The sequence below is a fragment of the Pan troglodytes genome, chromosome 4 (assembly GCF_028858775.2).
Source record: "Pan troglodytes isolate AG18354 chromosome 4, NHGRI_mPanTro3-v2.0_pri, whole genome shotgun sequence".
Taxonomy (NCBI): Eukaryota; Metazoa; Chordata; class Mammalia; order Primates; family Hominidae; genus Pan; species Pan troglodytes.
The window spans coordinates 128937575-128955967 of NC_072402.2; the positions used below are offsets into that span (position 1 = coordinate 128937575).

At 38.9% G+C, this 18393-nt stretch overlaps 1 protein-coding gene across 1 annotated transcript in view; it reads left to right on the forward strand.

Annotated features, from left to right (window-relative positions):
* The first annotated feature begins 2395 nt into the window (after nucleotides 1-2395).
* Nucleotides 2396-18393, forward strand: part of LYRM7 (LYR motif containing 7) — a 29823-nt gene continuing 13825 nt past the window's right edge. Inside the window, exons 1-3 of the mRNA XM_009449597.5 lie at nucleotides 2396-2618; nucleotides 11648-11720; nucleotides 13630-13700. Coding sequence (XP_009447872.1) covers nucleotides 2601-2618; nucleotides 11648-11720; nucleotides 13630-13700 — 162 coding nt within the window. The 5' untranslated portion in view covers nucleotides 2396-2600. The remainder of the gene's footprint in view (nucleotides 2619-11647; nucleotides 11721-13629; nucleotides 13701-18393) is intronic.

The window sequence follows — 18393 nt, forward strand, 5'->3', positions numbered from 1 at the left end:
TGAACACGGAAGGCGGAGCTTGCGTGAGCTGAGATCAGGGAGGCGGAGCTTGCAGTGAGCTGAGATCATGCCACTGCACTCCAGCCTGGGCAACAGTAGGAGACTCCTTCTCAAAAAAAAAAAAAAAAAAGGAAAAGAAAATGGAAGGAGCCAAAAACAGGTAGCATTTTGTAAGTCAGAAGTCCAAATTGAGTTTCACTGAGCTAAAATCAAGTGTTGGCAAGGGTGCATTCCTTCTGGATGCTCTAGAGAAGAAATCATTTCCTCACCGTTTCCAATTTCTAGAGGAGGCTTGCTTGGTTTGTGGCCCCTTCCTCCATCTTCAAAGCCAGCAGCAGAACATCTTCAAACTTCTCCCTGACTCTGCTTCCTTCTTTCACTTATAAGGATCCTTGTGATTACACTGAGTCCAGCACACAATCCAGGATAATCTTCCCATCTCAAAATACTTAATTTAATGACATCTTCAAAGCCTCTTGTCATAAATAACATAGTCAGAGGTTCCGGAATCTGAACACAGTCATCTTCTGGAGGCCATTATTCTGCCTACTACATAGCTCTGTGAACTTACATGATGAACATGCTGGAATTTCCTGTTCAGTTCTGCGACTTATACTTTGAGATGCAAACTTTAAAAAGACAATGAAGTTTCAGAACCTTCCAAATTTATTAAGCCAAGGGGGCAAAGTTAAGCCTTGAAAACTGAGTCATGTAACACAGCTGTTTTTCTTCTCTGGTGCATGACTATTGTTGCTTCCCGATCTTTGTGTTGAGATGTTATACATTAATCAGACTCCCTATTCTTCGTTTCAAACCTGGACTACATAATATTAGAGCTGTAGACCCTTGTGATTGTTACTTTTTTACGATAGAATATTAAGCAACCACCTTAGAGTGTAATCAATACTAGCGAATCAGATCTTAAATCTGGATGTTATCCATTGTTTGGAAAATGTTGTAATTCTGTTCGGCATCTCCATTTTGTCTTATATAAACCATCTTCAATTTTCCTTACGCTGGAAGCACTGATCAGCATTCTTTGGTGTCTACATGTTCCCATATGACTGCCCTCACAATTTACAGTTGAATAAACCTTTTTAACTGGATCCTTAGCCTTTTGATTATTTTGGGGTGACAAGACAAACCAGGCCATGTTCCCAGAACAACTAGAATAGTGAAGAGCCCACCTCATATGTGGAACAGTTAAAGGAGACATGCATATTTATTTAAGAAAAGAGGAGCCACAGAACTGAACTGATTCTGTCATTATAGAACTGTTTTAAAATATCAGCAGATGAGGGACTTTGGTTAACTGAATGCAGGACAGTAGCTAGCAAGAAATCATCACAATAAGTTATGAATTTTCAGGAAGCTGCACTATGAGTCTACACTGAAAATGGGGGAGCGGGGACGGGGTATCTTTTAAATCACTGTCAGCATTCAGAAAGCACAATGCAAGGTCCAAGATCATCTAGTTTATTGTTTCTCAGATAAAAGACAATATCCAGTATACTTGGTTTAATCGCTTCATTACGTTAAATGTTCTGCAAATCGAATGCATCTTAATTTAAAAAAATCGATTATCTTGTTATTCTCAGAATGACCTGCAATAATTCCTTAGAATAACATAGATCACAGAGAAAGAAAAGGGCCTTGGAAATCCATTGGTCCAGATCTTTCATTTTTAATAAGAAGTCAATTTTACCTAAAAGTTAACCTGAAAGGCTATACGGGTAGGGAAGGAGAACAATTATGCAATAGGAACAATAGGAAAAGGTTGTGGCGCGTTAGTAACGTGACTACAGAGTTTTTTCTTGATGCTTGCAAGGTCTTAAGTTGAAACGCACTTAAATACTTATGATTGTTTCTAATTATGATGCTGCTGATTAATTACCCATTTCTGACCTCTTTATCAGCAAAACCAAGGAGTAGAGAGAGCTGAATAGGCAAAATGTAAAGGGTAAAACTAGGCTTTACGGTCAGGCATAGCGGATTTGCATCCCAGATCTCCATTTATTAAATGTGCGAACTTCAGCGAGTAATTTAACCTCACCTTCTGAGGAAATAAATGAGAGAATATAGGCATAAAATTTTTAGGAGTCAGTGTTCCAATCAATGCCCGCTGCAGTTGTTAGGACTTGGCTTTTATTTATGCACATTTCCAAAGAGATAGTCGCAACTGGGAAACGTTAAAATAAAGGTTCTTTTACAGACGATCCTATACCCTAAACAGGAGGTAACAAAACGCGGGTGCCGACGCCATCCACTAAATACAAACCTAGTCCGCCTAGCAGAGGATCCCTGCGCCGGAAGTGACTGTGCCCCTAACTAACATGGCGTCCAGGTGATTTCCGTTCTCTTCTGGCCAGTAATTGGGCTCTGCGGCTCCTCGCGATTTTACCAGTTCCCATCCGTTTAGCATACGCCTCCTCCGTCCTTTGGAGGAGGGCGGGGCTAAAAGGGAGATGCTGCCTAGTGATTCGTTGTGGCGCATTAGTAACGCGACTACAGGGAGCTGGAAACAGTTCAGTCTTTGATTGGTTGCTGAGAGGCGGGGCTACTCGACTACTCTGGAGGTAGCGGCCGCGGTGAGGAGAGCCATGGGACGGGCAGTCAAGGTGACAGGGCCCGGGAAGGGGTGGGTACGATGCCGTCGGGGAGGGCATGTTCGCGTCCTTGAGAAAACTGTCTGGAGTCTCTGGAGGCTGGGGCTCCTGACCCTTTATGGAGGATGTGGCTGTTACCCCAGAGAAGCCAGATGACCAACTCCGAGGGGCAGTTGAGGGTTTGTGCAGGTGCGGAGGAGAGCGGGAGGCACCAGTGTGGTTCCTCCTTCTTGGTACTAACTTGGTACTCAGTGTTTATCCATGATACAAATCTGCGACTTGAGTTCTGCCCTCGTTTCATCTTCAGACCGAGTATTTGTCTGAGGGACCCATTTCATATCCCTGGGAAGTATAGGAGACGCCAAAGGCTGACCTGAGCAACAGCAGTTCAATGAGGTGAAAGTTTATTCAGATAAACAGAAGGTGCACAGAAGTCTAGCAGCCAAGGAAACCGAACCCCAGCAAAGTTACTTGTCAAAAGTAACATAGCAAGACAGCAGGGACTGGTGAGACCTGAGCTCACTGAATGAGCTTGGGATGTGATGGCTGTGCTCGGATCATCTCTCTGAGTACCTACCTGGTCTCAGATTCATTTCTCACGCCCAAGCATGATGCACGTTCCTGCCCGGCGCGCAATTCTCATTGGCAGCCATCCTTTAACGTTTAACATCAGCATGGCCAGTTGGGATCTGTAGCTGTCACTGGCTGAAACATAAACATGGGGAAATGGCCTGCTATAATATGGTGAAGAAAAGCAGTGTTTATGTCTAGTCAATAATAGGGAACCACCAAGCAGCCTTCATGTACTTTTGTACATAATGTCACAGCACCAATAGAAACAGAATTGCTCAGGGTTATTCATTCAAAAATCTTTGAATGTCCATAATAGCTTTTATTATAGCCAACAACCAACATTTAGCCTATATTGTCTAAGCATAGTGGATGCAACAATAAGCTGAACATCCTTGCCTTCATAAAGAAATCTAGCAGGTGGGGAGACCTTAAACAGTTATTTAATTACAGTTGTAATAAATGCTTTGATTTGAAACTGCAGTGTTTTGTGAGCATATAACTAGGATTTCACATACGATCTCTCAAGGGGATGGGTGCAGAGGCTCACACCTGTAATCCCAGCACTTTGGGAGACCAAGGCGAGAGGATCACATGAGGTCGAGAGTTCGAGACCAGCCTGGGCAACATGGTGAAACCCTATCTCTACTAAAGATACAAAAATTAGCTGGGCATAGGGGCGGGTGCCTGTAATCCCGCTACTCGGGAGGCTGAGGCACAAGAGTTTCTCGAACCTGGGAGGTGGAGGTTGCAGTGAGCCGAGACTGCGCCACTACACTCTAGCCTGGGTGACAGAGCAAGACTTCATCTCAAAAAATAAGTAAATAAATAAATAATCTCTCAAGGAAGTTCAGACCTGACGTTTGATTAGAAATTAGCTAGAGAAGAGAAAAAAGCATTCTAGAAAAGGCAACTAGCACATGGAAAGTCCTTGAAGTGGGGATTTGGTTGGAAAACTTGGATACAAATGGAATTAAGTAGGATTCATTCCAAAAACACTTTTGGTAGAGCCTACAATGTATAGAAGGCACTTATGCTACATGTGGGAAGATACAAAGGTGACCAGTCCAACAAGGGTGACAACAAGATCCTACGTCCAAAAAAAAATAGGAAAGTGAAACCTAGCACAGAAATTATAACCCTTAAAATTAATCCATTATTCAAGAAAATTGAGGCAAAAAGGCTGTTACTTGTCCAAGCTTACATTAAGTGACAATCTCAGATTCAAACTCATCTGACTGTAAAGAATCCACTTTTCATCTGCACTGCCTGAATTGTCCAATCAGTATAAGTAAATGAGGAAGAGAATACAGTCTGTGACCTGACTTTCTGCATTTTAATAAAAGTTTATCTGCTCCAAGGTAATGTTAACTCCAATAGTGCTATGGCAATAATGATAACATTTTCTTACACTAGTCCTCTTAAATTAGGGATGCTAATTTGTTGTACTAATGTTGTACTTTAAATAGCATGTAAAACCATTATGTTTACTTACTTCTCACTTTTTTAATCCCATGCAACATGTCTTCTCTGCTCTTGCAATATTAAAATCCCTGGGATTCTACGATGCTTGCAAAGCCCGTATTTTTACCAAGGCAATCCAGGCTTTTACTATCAAGCACCTCAGAATTATTCCAGCCTCTACACATTACTCAATTCCAAAGCCACTTCCACATTTTTAGATACAGGCATACCTAGGTGATGCTGCAGGTTTGGTTCAAGCCCACGGCGACGAAGTGTATATTGCAGTAAAGCGAGTAATACAAGTTTTTTGGTCCCAGTGCATATAAAAGTTATCTTTACACTATAATGTAGTCTATTAAGTGTGCAGTAGCATTATGTCTTTAGAAAGTACATACGTTGGCTGGGAAAGGTGGCTCACGCCTGTAATCCCAGCACTTTGGGAGGCCCAGGTGGGCGGATCACAAGGTCAAGAGTTCAAGACCCATCTGGCCAACGCGGTGAAACCCCGTCTCTACTAAAAATACAAAAATTAGCTAGGCGTGGTGGCACGTGTCTGTAATCCCAGCTACGCTACTCAGGAGGCTGAGGCAGCAGAATCCCTTGAACCCAGGAGGCAGAGGCTGCAGTGAGCCGAGATCGCACCATTGCACTCCAGCCTCGGCAACAAGAGCAAAACTCCATCTCAAAAAATAAAAAATAAGGAAGTACATACCTTAAATAAAAAAATACTTTTTTGCTATAAAATGCTAACAATTATTTGAGCTTTCAGAAAGTTGTAATCTTTTTGCTGATGAAAGATCTTGCCTCGATGTTGATGGCTGCTAATTGATCAGATTGGTGGTTGCTCAAGGTTAAGATGACTGTGACAATTTCTTAAAATAGGACTACAGTAAAGTTGACCACATTGATTGACTCTTTCACACACAAAAGATTTATCTGTAGCATGTGATGCTATTTGATAGCATTTTACCCACAGTAGAGCGTCTTTCAAATTGGATTAAATCCTCTCAACCCCAGCCGCTACTTTATCAATTGAGTTCATATAATATTCTAAATCCTTTGTTGTTATTTCAACAATGTTTACAGCATCTTCACCAGGAGTGAAGTGATGTGAGTGATGATCTTCATAAACTCAAGAATCCACTTTCTTTGCTCATCCATAAGAAGCAACTCCTCATGCATTTAAGTTTTATCGAGATTGCAGCAATTCAGTCACACCTTAAGGCTCCACTTCTTATCCTAGTTTCACTTGCACTTTCCACGTATCTGCAGTTAATTCCTCCACTGAAGTCTTGAACCCCTCAAAGTCATCCATGAGTGTTCAAATAAGTTTCTTCCAAATGCCTGTTATTGTTGCTATTTTGACCTCCTCTCTTGAATTCTCTGAATGGCATCTGGAATGGTGAATCCTTCCCAGGAGGTTTTCAATTTACTTTGCCTAAATTCATCAGAGGAATCACTGTCTATGGCAGCTATAGCCTTATGAGTCTTTTAAATAAGACTTAGAAGTCTGGCTCACACCTCTAATCCCAGCACTATGGGAGGCTGAGGTGGGCAGATTGCTTGAGTCAGAAGTTCAAGACCAGCCTGGGCAACATGGCAAAACCTGTCTCTACAAAAAGTACAAAAATTAGCTCAATGTGTGGCATGCGCCTGTGCTCCCAGCAACTTTGGAGGCTGAGGTGGGAGGATCGCTTGAGCCCAGAAGATCGAGACTTCAGTAAGCCATGATCGTACCACTGCACTCGAGCCTGGGTGACAGAACAAGGCCCTGTCTCAAAAAAAAAGGACTTAAAAGCCAAAATTACTACTTGACCTTGACCTGTGGGGCTGCAAAATGGATGTTGTATTGGCAGTCATGAAAACAATATTAATTTCCTTTTACATCTCCATCAGAGCTCTTGGGTGATGAGGTGTGTTGTCAGTGAGCAGTAATATTTTGAAAGGAATCTTTTTTTTTCCTGAGCAGATCTCAACAGTGGGCTTAAAATATCCGCGAACCATGCTTTAAACAGATGCACTTTGTTGATTTGTAGAGCACAGGTAGAGTAGACTTAGCATAATTCTTAAGGGTCCTAGGATTTTGGAATGACAAATTATCATTGGCTTCAACTCAAAGTCACCAGCTTCAATCTCTTTTTTTTTTTTTTTTTTTGGTGATGGAGTTTCGCTATTGTTGGCCAGGGCAGAGTGCAGTGGCGCAATCTCGGCTCACCACAACCCCCGCCTCCCAGGTTCAAGCGATTCCCCTGCCTCAGCCTCCCGAGTAGCTGGGATTGCAGGCATGCGCCACCATGCCCGGCTAATTTTGTATTTTTAGTAGAGATGGGGTTTCTCCATGTTGGTCAGGCTGGTCTCAAACTCCCGACCTCAGGTGATCTGCCTGCCTTGACCTCCCAAAGTGCTAGGATTACAGGCATGAGCAACATGAGCAACCACGCTCGGCCTTTTTTGGGTGTGTTTGTTTGTTTGGTTTGTTTTGTTTTGAGACAGGGTCTCACTCTGTCACCCAGCCTGCAGTGCAGTGGTGTCATCTTGGCTCGCCGCAACCTCTGCCTCCCAAGCTCAAGAGATCCTCCCACCTCAGCCTCCCGAGTAGCTAGGACTACAAGCACCCTCCACCACGCCTGGCTAATTTTTTTATTTTTTGTAGATACAGGATTTGGCCATGTTGCCCAGGCTGGTTTTGTTTTGTTTTGTTTTGTTTTGTTTGAGATGGAATCTCGCTGTCACCCAGGCTGGAGTGCAGTGGCACCATCTCGGCTCACTGCAACCTCCACCTCCCAGGTTCAAGCAATTCTCCTGCCTCAACCTCCCAAGTAGCTGGGATTACAGGTGCCCACCACCACACCAGCTAATTTTTTGTATTTTTTAGTAGAGACAGGGTTTCACCATGTTGGCCAGGCTGGTCTTGAACTCCTGTGCTCAAGCGATCCACCCACCTCAGCTTCCCAAAGGGCTGAGATTACAGGCGTGAGCCACTGCATCAGCCTGCGTTAGCTTATTAAGAGCTAATTAAGCTCTTATTAATAAGGATATTTCACATTTTACTTCCCCGTTCATGAGTTCATGGACATTTAGGTTATTTCTACTTTTTCACTATTATGAATAATACTACCATGAACATTAGCATACATGTTTTTGTGTGAACATGTTTTCATTTGTCTTGAGTATATACCTAGTAGTAGAATTTCTGGGTCATAAGATAACTATAGGTTTAAATTTTTTTAGCAACTGCCAAACTGTTTCCCAAAGCAACTGTACCATTTTAAATGCCAAACAATGTATAAGAGTTCCTGTTTTTCCATGTCTTTGTCAACTCTTTTTATTGACTGTCTTTTTTACAGTAGCCATTCTACTGGGACGAAATGGTATCTCATTGAGGTTTAGATTTGTGTTTCCAGATGGCACATGACATTGAACATCTTTTTATGGCTTATTGGCCATTTATGGGTTTTTTTTTTTTTGGAAGAAATATCTATTCAAATCCTTTGACTTTTTATTTTTCTTAATTTTATTTTAGATTCAGAGAGTACATATGCAGGTTTATTACATGGGTAAATTACATAATGGTGAGGTTTGGGCTTCTAGTGAACCCATCACCCAAATAATGAATATTGTACCCAATAGGTAATTTTTCCACCCTCAACCCCTTCCTATCCTCCTCCCTTTTGGCGTCTCCCTTTTGGCGTTCTATCCACAAAGGTGTACCCTTTGCTTAACACCTACTTATAAGTCAGAATATGCAGTATTTGATTTTCTGTTTCTGAGTTATTTCATTTAGGATAATGGTCTCCAGCAGCTGCTGCAAAGGACATGATTTCATTCTTTTTTAGTATTCTATGATGTATATATACACCACATTTTCTCATTTGTGTCCTATAAAGCAAACAGCTGCCCTCACAGTTCTGCTAGCACCTAGTACTTTAACATCTTTGATGTTATTATTGCTATAAAAATTACCCACAGCTGAGCCCTTTAAGTACATTATATGATTGTCTTTTTCCCATTTCTTCATCTTTAAATTAATAACTGCCTTTTAAAAATTATTACTTTTTAAAAATATCCTTTAATAGATATCCTAGATATCTATTCCCAAATTCTAGGCAAAACCAGTCTATCAGTTTCATTTATCCTAGCAATACCTTTCCTGGAGCAATTCAGTCTTTTGCTATAGTCCTGCCTAGTTGCTTTCTAGTCTGGCTGCACAAATGTTGACTAGCATTTGTTCTTCCCCATGGTCTTTGCCTCTCCCATGTTAGACTACCTGTCTCCTGAGTTCCCATGTCTTTTCCTTTTGTGGTTCATTTCCTTATTTTTGTGGAGCATATTCTTCTGTAGCTTTCCAATAAAGTGGGTATGACAGATAAGAGACTTTGCATTTCTGAAAATATGTATTTGCCCTTGTCTTTGAGTGATAGTTTGAGTATCTATGGTGTTCTAAAGCAGACATTTTTTCAAAACTTGAATATGTTATTCCATTGTCTTCTTACAGTGGTGCTATTTAGAAGTCAGGTACCATTCTGATTTTTTCCATCCTTTACATGTGAAATGTTGATTCTCTGAAATTGTTCTCATTATCAGCATTGCACTGAACTTAACATCATGCTGTGCTGTGTTACGAGTTTTATGTTGGGCACTTGGTGGAACCCTTTCTATCTTGTAATTCGTGTGCCTTACTTGGTGAATTTTTTTTTTCTTCCCTTTTACCCAAATATTAAGTGAAAAATTTAAAATTTCTTCCGTCCCTTTTCTCTTTTCTCTCTTGTTGGCCCTTCTGCTAATCTAGCTGTTGGGGCTTCTCCCTTAATTTTCTTATCTTTCCTCTCCTCAATTTCTGTTTCTGAACTTTTATTCTACATTCTGGGCAATTTTTCTCAACTTAATCCTTACTTTCACCTGTTTGATAGCCAAGAGCTTTTGGGAGTTTTTGGAATGTTCCTTTTTAAATTTACCGTAGCTTTTCATTGATGTTATTCCATCTCTGCGATAACATGTTTCTGAGGAAGTTTTTTATGGCAGCTTGGTTTTTATTTTTGAGTTTTTTTGCTCTGTTTCTTATTTCTGTTTTCATGTCTGCCTTTGATGTTATAGGTTTTCTAATATATGTAAAACACTTAAAATGGTGTCTAGCACACAGTATGCTTAGTAAATGTTAGACATTATTTGTACAACAGACTGGAGGACAGGAGGGTGTGGTGGCAAAGTGACAAACCTTTGTAAGTAGTCTAAGAGATGGGGAGTGCCTGAACATAAGTGATTTTGTTGAGAGAGGATAAAAGAAAGATTACAGAGACATTTCTAAAGTTTCCACAACAAGAGTAAGGTAGAATAAAAGGATGACCTACAGATTTCTGGCTTCAGAAACTTGGTGGCCTCCAATAAGTAAAATAGAGAAGAGTGGAGGAAGAGCAATATTGAGAGAACAATATTGAGTACCTTTTTGGACTTGAGAAGTGACCTCAGCGTATCACTAAAGCCTCTTCACAATCTGTCTTTTACCAAAATGCCAGGCTCTTTTCTCTCTTTTTATTTTTTTCAATACAGACTCAGAATATTCATAAGTCTCAACATTTCACTTATTTTTTATGAAATAGCAATTAAAAGGGCCAGACGTAGTGGCTCACACCTGTAATCCCAGCACTTTGGGAGGCCAAGTCAGCGGACCACGAGGTCAGGAGTTCAAAACCAGCCCAGCCAACATGGTGAAACCCCGTGTCCACTAAAGATAACAAAAAATTAGCTGGGCGTGGTGGCACACGCCTGTAATCTCAGCTACTTGGGAGGCTGAGGCAGGAGAATCGCTTGAACTTGGGAGGTGGAGGTTGCAGTGAGCCGAGATTGTGTCATTGCACTCCAGCCTGGGTGACAAGGTGAGACTCCGTCTCAAAAAAAAAAAAAAAAAGGGAATAGCAATTAAATTTGTCTAAATTTTTAAAAACATCTTCCTTCTGTGGCCTCTTTTAAGATGCAATAAATTCATAATTTTGTATATGTGTGTGTATGATATTGAGCAGATTAAAACTTCAATAGGTTAAGAAAAATGAGAACAGATACATACCAGACTGGTAAAGTAGCAGACTGGTTTTTAGCATGAGGATTATTAACTTTTTAACCATCCTTATATTGTTTTATTTATTTCAAATAACTTTGTATTATTTTTGTAAATAAGGCTAAAAATGTTTTTAATGTAGAGACAAATAATCAAAGGAAAGTTATTTTGGCAAGTCCTGGTTTTCACCAACTATTTTTAAAAATAGTCTATGAAACAAACACAAAAGGAATACTGTTTAATCCTTGTAATATGATTTGTGTGAAATGTGAAATGTTTTCCTTTTGAGGTCTGAATTCTGATTTTCTTTTTCTTTTCTTTTTTTTTTTTTCTTTTTTTTTTTTTTTTGAGACCGGGTCTTGCTCTGTCACCCAGGCTGGAGTGTAGTAGCGCAGTCAGAGCTCATTGTAGCCTCAACTTCCTGGACTCAAGCAATCCTCCCACTTCAGCCGCCCACATAGCTAGGACCACAGGTGCACACCACCATGGCCTGACTAATTTTAAAAAAATATTTTGGCCGGGTGCGGTGGCTCACTCATGTAATCCTAGAACTTTGGGAGGCCAAGGCGGGTGGATCACCTGAGGTCAGGAGCTCAAGACCAGCCTGGACAACATGGTGAAACCTTGTCTCTACTAAAAATACAAAAATTAGCCAGGCTTGGTGGCAGGTGCCTGTAATCCCAGCTACTCGGGAGGCTGAGGCAGGAGAATTGCTTGAACCCAGGAGGCGGAGGTTGTGGTGAGCCAAGATCACGCCACTGCACTCCAGCCTGGGCGACAGAGTGAGACTGCATGTCAAAAAAAAATTTTTTTTTGTAGAGATGGGGGTCTCACCATATCGCCCAGGGTCTCGAACTCCTGGGCTAAAGCGATCCTGCTACCTCAACTTCCCAAAGTGCTGGGATTACAGGCATGAGCCACTGTGCCCAACCTTGAATTCTGATTTTCTTAACAGGTTTTACAGCTCTTTAAAACACTGCACAGGACCAGACAACAAGTTTTTAAAAATGATGCCAGAGCATTAGAAGGTAAGTATGTTCTTTACCCCTTTGGAGCCAGTCTACTTTTTAGATGACTACTAATCTGTCTGAGAAACCCTGTGTGGTCAAGACCCATTTTAGGGAATGACCTTCACTACCTCTCTCTGATATCTTTTATAAAGATTAGCTTATATTACACTTATTTGAGAAATATCTACTTAAAGAAAAATTTTTAAAGATCAAGTCTTCATAAAGAGTTGGTCAAAAAAAAAGGCGAGGGACCAGAATTTCAGTGTTTATCATTGCTTGCCTTATATTCAAGCCATTGAACTTTCTGTTACATAATCAAATTTTCACACTCTCTAGGACCAGATATTACCATGTTGTTAATGTCTTATGTCAGTCTAAAAGAGCAGCTGTGAAAGAGAATCCATCCCAAATGATTCCAAATTCAGTATCTCCCTGTTTTAAGTAGTTTCTATCTTATCTGGAAGTCACAGGCTCTGAAATTTAGGTTCTGTGTTATTCATGTTCAGTTCCACTCCTCATACATTTCTGAACCTCCTTAAGAGTGCACCTACGTAAAGTGTCCCCACTGTTTCCAGGGATTTAAGTTTTTGTAACTCATCAAAAATAATTTCTGAACAAATAAGATATATGTATTGTATTATATGTACTTTACATGAATTCCTGATTTAATTCTTGTAACATTTCTGTAAGATAGTTACTATTATAATTCCTATTTTTACAAATGAGAAAATTGACAAAATGTGAAAATATCTGTCCCACATCATACTGAGTAAAAGGTGGACCTGGGATTTAGTCTAAGCAGTCTGATTCAAAAGTCCAAACTCTAAACCACCTTACGTAATGAAATATATGCAACATAGGCGGGCTCAGTGGCTGACTCCTGTAATCCCAGCACTTTGGGAGGCAGAGGCAGGTGAATTACTTGAGGTCAGGAGTTAGAGACCAGCCTGGCCAGCATGGTGAAACCCCACCTCTACTAAAAATACAAAAATTAGCCGGGCATGGTGGCACACACCTGTAATCCCTTGAGGCAGGAGAATTGCTTGAACCCAGAGGCGGAGGTTGCAGTGAGCCGAGATCACGCCACTGCACTCCAGCTTGGGCGACAAAGCAAGACTCCATCTGAAAAAAAAAAAAAAAAAATATATATATATATATATATAAAACCTATATATATAAAACATATATATGTATATATACACACACACAACATAGAAGTTTTTATGGTAATTATCAACATGGAATATTTTTGTTGCTTTAAATTTTTTAAGTGGAATAGTTATAAGAACAGCTAACAATTTGTTGCATATTTGCTAAGCACTTTATACGGATTGTTCCATTAAACGCTCACAGCAGCACAATAAGACCAGTGAGATTCTACCAAAGTATGCTGCTATAATGATATCAAATTCTCAGTGGTATATGTAAACAAAAGTTTTATTTGTCACTCACTTTATATGTCAGCCAAGACACTTAAAATTTTACATATATGTACACATATATCCTGTTTGCTGCCAATCTCTGTGTATGTGTGTATGTAGTTTAACATACTTGTATGTATTGAATTTTACCATCTTAAAAAAGCATTTTAATAGAAATCCTTAGATTTGTAAAAATAAAACATTAAATTAGATTTATTATAATTCAGTAGCTATAGGTATACAAATGAATTTGAGAGTAAAAATCAGTGGAAGAAAAAATATTAGAGTGCCAAAGGTTTATAGTAGGTTTACCTACAAACTTGTCACCCTGTCAAAAGCTCTCCAAGAGACTTCATTAATAAATTTCTTATTCTTATACTTTGTTTTTCATGAGGGCAATTTCTATAGTAGAGAAGTAGCCATTCATAGTGAATAACGTGTCAATTATTGAGATAGGAATTATAGATTACAAAAGCGAATAACTATATGTATTTTTCTCTTTGTAGCAGCCAGAATAAAGATAAATGAAGAATTCAAAAATAATAAAAGTGAAACTTCTTCTAAGAAAATAGAAGAGGTACAGTAATTTTTTCAATTATAGTAAAACTTATACAATTATCTTGTCAAAGAGGAAATGATGAAGATAGAGGGGTTATGTAAAATAAAAACCATTACTTGATAGTTAAGGCCATCACAACTGTAGATAACCTTCACTTATTTGGTATGGCTCACCTCCTCAGGCTCATCTGCCAACACCAAAATACAGCAAGGTACCCCATCAACAGAACATGGAAATAGCCATGATCAAGGCCAGAACAGCTGAACAAACCCAGAAACCTACAGAAATTCTATCTTCACTTAAAGCAAGTGACTGGAACTAAAGAGAATGAGTGTTGTAGTAACTCAGAACTACAGAGGAAACTTCTACTCTTAACTGAACTAAGCGGTTAGATATTTATTTTTAATCCCATCTTGGCAATGACAAACAGCCGCAGTATGAACTATTCTTGCTTTGCTTTCTGTATTTGCATTTTGGTCACTTGCTCTAGTTGAAGACACTATACAGACACTACTTTCTCAGCTCCCTAATACTCCTAGTAGAAGTTTATTGAAAAAAATGCACAATTTTTCTTTTCCTATATATTATGTATTCTGGCATATACATATTATCTCTGTCCTCAGCTTCCTATGTCTAACTATATAAAGGTAAGGAAAGGACCCTTAGGAAGAAAACAAAACAAAAAAATGGAAAATAATTTGCAAGATATTTATGGTTCCAAGAATTGATTTGGTTCTAAGAATTGATATGGTTCCAAGAATTGATTCCTTTAAAAAGAATCCTTTTTAAAGGAAGGTACAAACTAGAGAAATTCTTCTATGTTCATAGAATTTCCAGATGTTTAAAAAAAAAACTGATAAAAAATGCATTTATATTTAGTGGAGAAAATGCTATTTTTGAAATAGTAAATACCTGTAATAATGGAGCTCATGAGACAAAATGAGATAGCCTAAGTATTCCCTCTCTATAAAATAAACAAAAAGGGAAAGATTTTGCTGAAACATGATAGGGCAAATAGGGAATATGTAATTTTTATTCATGGCAGAAATTAAAATGACAGTATAATCAACTCATGACTTGAAGGGAAGTTAAAAGGTATATGAGGAAATTTGTACTGTTTGCTATTCAGTAGACTAATTCATAACAATATGATAATTTTTTAATTTTGAAATTATGATTAAAGACTTTTAAATTGAGTTCTGTTTATATCAAGTAAACTGGGAAAATGAACTACAATCTCCCAAATTCATTTTACTTACAGAGCATTAATTTAACATTAAGCAATCTAGAAATTCCATATTTGTTATATACAAATGTATATTTTGTACTTTCTGCAACTGAAAAATATTAAGATTTTAGTAATTTTTAAATAATTGCTTTGTTATTAGAGGGTTGATAGAGTCTTGGCACTAAAAGGAATCTCAGGCATCCTCTCTAGACCAGCAGTTCTCAAACGTGGTCATCTCAAAGAACCTTTACACTCTTACAAATTGAGGACCCCAAAAAGCTTTGTTTATATCATTATTTACCATATTAGAAATGTAAACTGAGAATTTTTAAAAATATATATTGATAATTCATTTTAAAATAACAATTTTATTAAATGTTAAAAAGTAACATGATATTTATGAAAAATAACTATTTTTAAAAATTTAATGAGAAGAGTGGTATTGGTTTTTTTGTTTTTGTTTTGTTTTTGTTTTTGTTTTGAGATGGAGTTTCGCTCTTGTTGCCCAGGCTGGAGTGCAGTGGCATGATCCCAGGTCACTGCAACCTCCACCTCTGGGTTCAAGTAATTCTCATGCCTCATCCTCCTGAGTAGCTGGGATTACAGGTGCATGCTACCACACCCAGCTAATTTTTGTATTTTTAGTAGACGGGTTTCACCATGTTGGCCAGGCTAGTCTTGAACTCCTGACCTCAGGTGATCCACCCACCTCAGCCTCCCAAAGTGCTGGGATTACAGGCGTGAGCCACTGTGCCCAGCCCCCTGCAATATGTTTTTTAGGTTGAAGTATATGAAGAAAATTCAGCCTCACACAGATTTGTAGTTGGAAAAGAGTAGAACAATTAGATAATTGTGATTTTTTCTTTTCTTTATTTTTTTGGGTAGAGAGGAGGTCTTGCTTTGTTGCCCAGGCTGGTTTCAAACTCCTGGCTTCAAGCGACCCTCCTGCCTTAGCCTCCCAAAGTTCTGAGATTACAGGCATAAGCCACATAATTGTGAATATTTTTTAATACTACACCTTGACATGAGGTAATTTCTTTTTTTTGAGACGGAGTCTCACTGTGTCACCCAGTTAAAGGTTAGTTCCAATGTGCAACTCTGTTATCTGTCAGACAAATGGAATTTTTTTTGGGGGGGGGCGGGTTCCAGGATTCATGCAGACCACCTCCTCCTCATCTCCTCTGGACCCGCCTAATCCCTTATTCCTCAACTAGCCTTGTTTCCAGCCTTATATCTAGGACTTGACTCAGTTTATGTACCTCCAATGGCTGAGGAGACCCATTATTTTCTCCTTCTCTGCCCTGCTAAGCCCCTTCCCAGGTGTCAGGAGATGAGGCTTTGCTCTCCCACAGCTCTCTCCATGGCAGTTAATTCCAGCTCCCTCCTTTTGATGCTCAGACCAAAAACCTTGGTGCTTACTTAACTGCTATTCTTCTCTCACACTTATATCCAATCTGATAGCAAATCCTGTTGACTTAAGTCTCAAAATATTAATATATACAGAACTCAACTACTTCTTATCCTCCCTGTCATTATCTCCGAGTCCAAGCCACCATCATCTCTCTTGTTATAACAGCCTCTTAATGGGCCTCCTGCTTCCAGCCGCACTCCCTACAGCCTATTCTCAGTACTTTTAAAAATAGAATAAACCTTTAAAAAAGAAAAAAAAAAGGCATATCTCAGCACTCTACTACTCACAACCCCATGACTCTTCATCTCATTCAAGAAAAATCTAAAGTGCCTAACATGACCTACAAGACTGTCATCTGACCTTTGTTACCTTTCCACCTCAACTTGAACCACATCCCCCTCACTCTTCCAATCTCAGCCCCTTCTTTGAGGGTCCTTGAATTTACCAAAAAGTTTCCTCACTTAGGGTTTTTATGCTGTTGCCTCTTCTTGGGATATTCTCTCCCATGCCCTCAAAGCTTCGTTTAGGTAGACCAGTGAACTTTAATTGATATTTCCCTGTGAATGGATTTTTTACCCATGCATGATTTTGTAACATCATGCAGTGATGATTTAGAAAATGCAGGTTCATTAAATACTACAGATCTTCCAGATATTGACATAGTTCATTACATATTTTAAAATTATATCTATCAATACTAATATCCATCTCATCAGAAAAATCTTTAAGGCTGGGCATGGTGGCTCACACCTGTAATCCCAACACTTTTGGAGGCTGAAGTGGGAGGGTCACTTGAGCCCAGGAGTTCAAGGCTGCAGTGAGTTATGATTACACCACTGCACTCCAGCCTGGGTGACAAAGCAAGACCTTGTCTCAAAAACAAAGCAAGAAAAAAATATTTAAGTATTGTGAAGCTATCAAGCTTACCCTGGCAGATACAAGTTCTCCAGAATTCTGATATTTGCTTGAAAGCTTCAGTTTTGTCATTGTCAGCAAATACTGTCAGTTGTTTTCTTTGAAGTGACACACTCTACTTTTCTAAGAAAATAAGAAAATATCTGCCAAATAGCTAAGTCTAAATAATCTTAATTTGTCAGTGGTTCTGTAAAGGTAAAAAATGGTATTTTGATGGAGAAAGCTCTACTGCTGACAACTCAAACCATGCAGAAGGCTGTAGTGTTTTGAAAGTAATTTTGACCTCACAGATCCCTGAAAGGGTCTCAGGGTCTCTCAAGTACGTATTATTTGATGAGGTCTGAAACTCAAAGAGAGTAGGTGATTAACCCAAGGCCATACACTTAATGACACAGCCAAAGTTGGAGTTCAAGTGTTCTGAACATCTAACTCTATAAAAGAAAGATTCAACTGCCCTCCCAAAAATGTGCATTTTAAACACACTTAAAAATACACATTGTAACAAAAAATACTCTAAATCTGTTTTGGAAGAAAATATAGAATTGATAGATAAAAGTTAAAACTATATGCATATCTGAGCTTTCTATACTAGTTGGAATGGTTATAAAAAGTTAAAAGCAGTACCGTAGTCCCCCTTTATCATTGGGGAATACATTTTAAGATCCTCAGTGGATGCCTCAAATCTCTGATAGTACCAAATCCTATATACTATGTTTTTATTATATATACTTTCCTATGATAAAGTTTAATTTATAAATTAGACACAGTACTCTTATGCTTTGGAGCCATTATTAAGTAAAATAAGAGTTACTTGAATATAAGCACTGCAGTGTGGCAACAGTCAATCTTGATAACCAAGATGGCTACTAAGTGACCACAGGTGGACAGTGTATACAATATGGATATGCTGGACAAACAAATGATTCACATCCCAGACAGGCTGGAGCAGATGGCATGAGATTTCATCATGCTACTCAGAGTGACATGTGATTAAAAACTTATACATTATTTATTTTGGGAATTTTCTATTTAATATTTTCAGACCACAGTTGACCACGGGTAACTGAAACTGCAGATAAGGAGAAACTACTGTATTACTTGAAAAGAAATTATAGTAAAACTATCGTTTTCAAAAACAGTACATTCATATGAAACAC